The 4,502-nt window shown below is 38.8% G+C and overlaps 1 protein-coding gene across 1 annotated transcript in view; it reads right to left on the reverse strand.

Moving 5' to 3' along the window:
• Nucleotides 1-1,679: 1,679 nt before the first annotated feature.
• CDK8 (cyclin-dependent kinase 8) overlaps nucleotides 1,680-4,502 on the reverse strand; it is a gene marked incomplete at its 5' end in the record, with an annotated part of 44,064 nt that continues 41,241 nt past the window's right edge. The window contains one exon of the mRNA XM_010087639.1: nucleotides 1,680-2,982. Within this exon, the coding sequence (XP_010085941.1) occupies nucleotides 2,857-2,982 (126 nt within the window). The remainder of the gene's footprint in view (nucleotides 2,983-4,502) is intronic.

The following is a 4,502-nucleotide window of genomic DNA, read 5'->3' on the forward strand; positions in this document are numbered from 1 at the left end:
TTGTAACACTTCTATTAAACGTTCTCAAAGGTGCTTTCTTCTTCCTCCCCTTTCTGTAACCCTCACGTAAAAAAGCCCCCCAGAGCAAAAGGGGGACAGGAGTAATTTTCTTTTTTTTTAAACAGTTCAGGAAAGTAAATTTGAGCCTTGCCTTCAGTATTTCTAAAACCAGCATCAAAAAACTTATTTGATGCAGAAGCTCATTTATAATTTCCACGAATATGACAAGATTAACCTTATCGGCAATGGAAATATACCTCAGCTTGAAGGCATCAGAGGTTATACCAAGTACTGAAAAACCTTTTCTTTACATAGATCTAGAGAAAGAAACCTCAAATTCTTCCTCCCAAGTGGCCAGCTGAGACATCAGAACAAGTCAAATATTAAGATTTTACTTCCCTGTAGCATCTGTTTGTTGAGGTAATCTGCAATTCGTCTACTAAAAATGGAGCAGAATGAATGAAATTACTGCAAATGGAGCAGCAGACTATTTAGAACTAATTGCAGAGTATAATTTAGTTTTATTATAATTAGTTGATAAGCTTCATCTTCATCTCAAATATCTTCTTAATAAAATTAAGTTCAAGCGCAAGTCCTTTTTGTTGGCTGGATGCATTTCCCTTTGCAAAAATGAAATTAAAGCCAGCCTGCTGCTTTTAAACAAAGCATTGGAGACATCACAATATACTGGTATCAAATACGGTTTGCATTAATATGAATAATATTAACTATTATGCATTACTATCAATATGCATCAACAAGAAAGCAAAAAATCTAAGCCAACAGTACATCTGCCAAAGAGAAGTTACTTTTGTCGCCATTTCAGTACCTGGTAAGAGTCTAGAGAGACTAAACAGGCAAGTTCAAGGCTTTATGTATAATTAAGGAAAGGACAAAAAAAGGCTTGCATTTGAAAAACCAAAAAGTTGTTTAAGGCACTCCCACCTATATATTCTATATATTTATTTTTATTCCAGAAACTGACAAAAGTCAGATTTTGACAACACATATCAAAACGAAGAAAGTATCGCACAGTATTACTAAAGCAGCATAAACTGCACTCACGTTTTTTATTTAGTTTTAAGTCTTTCACGGACTTAAACCCCTACTCCACTCAGATAATTTCATCGTCACCTCAAACATCGTTTGCACTTCAGGCTGGTTACCAATTTGTTTTTTCTTTGGCCCCTAATCAGCAGCTCAGTGCATTTGAATGGATCATACTAGTTGATATTCACACTACATGAAGCACTTGCAGAAGAAAATCCTGCATATATTGCATATATTTATGTCATAAAATCATGGTGTGGTATTAGATAAAGAAATAAGAACGAGTTACAGAAACCCTCTAAGAACTATTCAGACAGGAACGTCTAGATTTTGTAGATGAAGAGGAGCTGTCTGATCTATGAAATGTAGCTAGTAATAAACCCACGTTCAGTGTATCTCCAGCTGCGTAGCTACACGTATGCAACAGGACTAATGACATTTTACAAAGGCACTGTATTTTTTATCTGCTTTAAAAAAAAAAAAATTCCTTCTCAGCAGTTAATAGAAGCCTGCCCACTTGCAGAAAATTCCCTGCTGGATACTGTTTCTCAAGACACAACCTGATATAGATATACAATAGGGGAGCAGGGTGTTGTCGTTGATAAAAAGGAATACAGCCAAGTGTCATATGCAGATTTATGAAAAATAAATTTATTACATAACACCTTGTTTTAACAATGTTTGATTTTTTTTTTTTATTCAGAATACTTGCATCATTCATGTAAAATAGTTTGATACAGTACATTGTATGTAAGTTTTCCTCATAATTTCTAAGGCTCTCCTAACACCTTGATCCTCTGCTGTAGGAATGGCACCCCTAAACAACGTGCGAACATTTAAAAAAAATAATTAACTGAAGAAAATTTAAAATCCACTACACCAAGCTGGTTCTCAAAAATCATGATGAAATATCTGAATGGATGCCGCACCTTTGCAGGAAATATCGTTCATGCTTTTTTAATCCCAAAGCATGCTCACAAATCATTAACACCAACAGGAAAAAAATAAAACACTGTCTATGACAATCATTTTAGTTTGTTTGCTGAACCAAACCAGTTTATATCAATGACAACATACTTATTTTACTATCAAATAGCAGCTTTAATACCAGTCAAGTCATAGATTTAAAAACAAAACCAAAAACTTATGTTGGAAATTAATCTTTGGGACATTTTTAATTGCTGGAAAAAATGCAAACATTTTCATGTTGTTAAAAAAAATCTTATCGTAGCAATCGTGTCGGTCATAAAACATTGATTTAGGTGGAAAATGAACCAACCCACAAAAGTCACTAAAAATAAACATCTATCAAAACTGTTTCAATCAGAGTCACGGTTAGTTTGCTTTTTTGCCATGGTAACATATACTGTATGCTTCAAGTACCAGTTCAAAGATGTTGTGTACTATTGGTCAGATAAAGTTGTTACATCAAGAGAATTCACCACATACAACAACAAAAATGCTTGCCCCTAGCACATTTCACAGCTTCAACTGCTACAGACTGTCACTGGAAAAAGGAAAAAAAAAAGCATCAGTCAGTCTGAACCATGTCAAGTAAACTATGGAAGTAGCACATCCACAACACAAACTGTGCTAGCACTTTCTTTTCAAGTCTAACCCCAAAAACAGGTACAATTTGGGAGCCACTACTCCGCTCAGTGGAAGGGGGTGGATCGTGGCAATCGGACAGGTTGGAGGTGTGGTTGTACAGTACATTCTCATGGCCCAAGCCAGGTTCCAGGCAGGCAGCTGCGCGGCCGGTCCTGCAGCATTAGCAACAGTGCATTGACGTTATTGGGATGCAGCTCAGTACCGATGTGTCTGATGCGAGTACTGTGGTGGCTGCTGGGAGGTAGCTGAATATCCCATGCTGCTCTGTGGCTGTGATGTGCTTGGTCCAGGGTTGGGGTAGGCAGCATGGGGGTTGGAACGCTGCAGAGGGGTAAAAGCAGAGGAAATGCAATCCTTTGTAACAGGTACATTGCGAGACAGCTTTGCCTAGCAGTTTATTTCTTCAAGAGGTACCAAGCACACATAGTCTCAAAGCAGCTGCGCTGCCAGGTTTCTTTTCACTGACTCTGATTACAGCAGGTACAGTTATGAACATCATGAATACCAGATGAGACAGTGACAGTTACCACCTTTCAGTTATCCATACTAATTATCTCCTGTGAATCTACACCCATCATAGTCAAACCTCCAACCAACCCTCCAGACAGCCATGGTACCCCTGTGTGTGACACAAGGCTACCACCGGTCCCAGCAGTGGTGTTCTCCACTTGTTCCCTTTCCCGAGAAGGTACGTTGGGGTGGAGGTCTGAACAGTGCATCTTACCGCTCATGAGCCACTCTGCATTATTCTGGAGACTTTCCTCTATAAAGGATATGCTTGCCACCCTGTTGCATCACCTGGGAGTACAGGCTAAGAGCACTGCGACTGTTTAGGCTAAGGCAGCATCCAGCAGCAGCCTTACAACTGCCTGAAGGAGAGTTAAGAAAACATCTGCACAGTTCTCAGTGGAAGAGTGTTCAGGGGGAAATGGTCACAGATTGTGGCTTGGGAGGTTCAGGGTGGACATTAGGGGGAAAAAAAAATCACAAAGAGGCTAGTACAGCACTAGCAGAACCTGCCCAGAGAGGCTTTGAAGTCTCCATCTATGGAGGCTTTTAAGAGTCAGCTAAACAAAGCCATGGCTGCCCTGATTTTGCATTAGCAACAGTCCTGCTTCAAGCAGGAGACCGGACTAGATGCTCTCCAGAGGCCCCTTTCAACCAGCACTTCTACAATTATTTATTGAGTAGAGGATTCGTCATTGCAAGAAGCTCTGAGCAAAACAACAAGTGCGTACTTCAATTTCAGCCTAAGCACTAGTTATTTACATATCACGCCTTGTACAGGAAAAAAAGATTGCATGGGGATTTTCAATCTAAGCATATGACCACTTAGTAACATTTAACATTTCACTAAATTAACACAACTTCATTACACTATTATGCAGCTTTACATTTATGCTAAGGCTCATGCACACACACAAATTTTGCAGTGCTTAGAAACTGCTGTTTAACTCTTGATATTGCAAGATGTACTGAGTTTGTTAGCAAAAGCTGCTTCTAGCAAAGGTCTGCAAAGTTGTCTAAGGTGAATATCCAGGACTAGGATATTGCTACCCACACATGAATACGCAAAGCTATGGTGAACCAACATCCTGAAAAAGTAAAACACTAAAATAGCTTTACAGATTTTATAAAATAAATTGTAAAAATAATAAATAACAACTCCATTACTTTTTTCCTGACATTCAGCATTTAGAACAGAAGCTATAAGCAGGATGCTGAAATGATGGCAGAAATCAAAAGGCAAACTCTACTTGTTAACATGTGCTCACAGGACAGAGCTAATTCTCCAGGGGTGTTTAGTGTAAAGGGGAAGAAATGGCTGGACCAGCACTAAA

The sequence above is a fragment of the Pterocles gutturalis genome, unplaced genomic scaffold, assembly GCF_000699245.1.
Source record: "Pterocles gutturalis isolate BGI_N339 unplaced genomic scaffold, ASM69924v1 scaffold13886, whole genome shotgun sequence".
Taxonomy (NCBI): Eukaryota; Metazoa; Chordata; class Aves; order Pterocliformes; family Pteroclidae; genus Pterocles; species Pterocles gutturalis.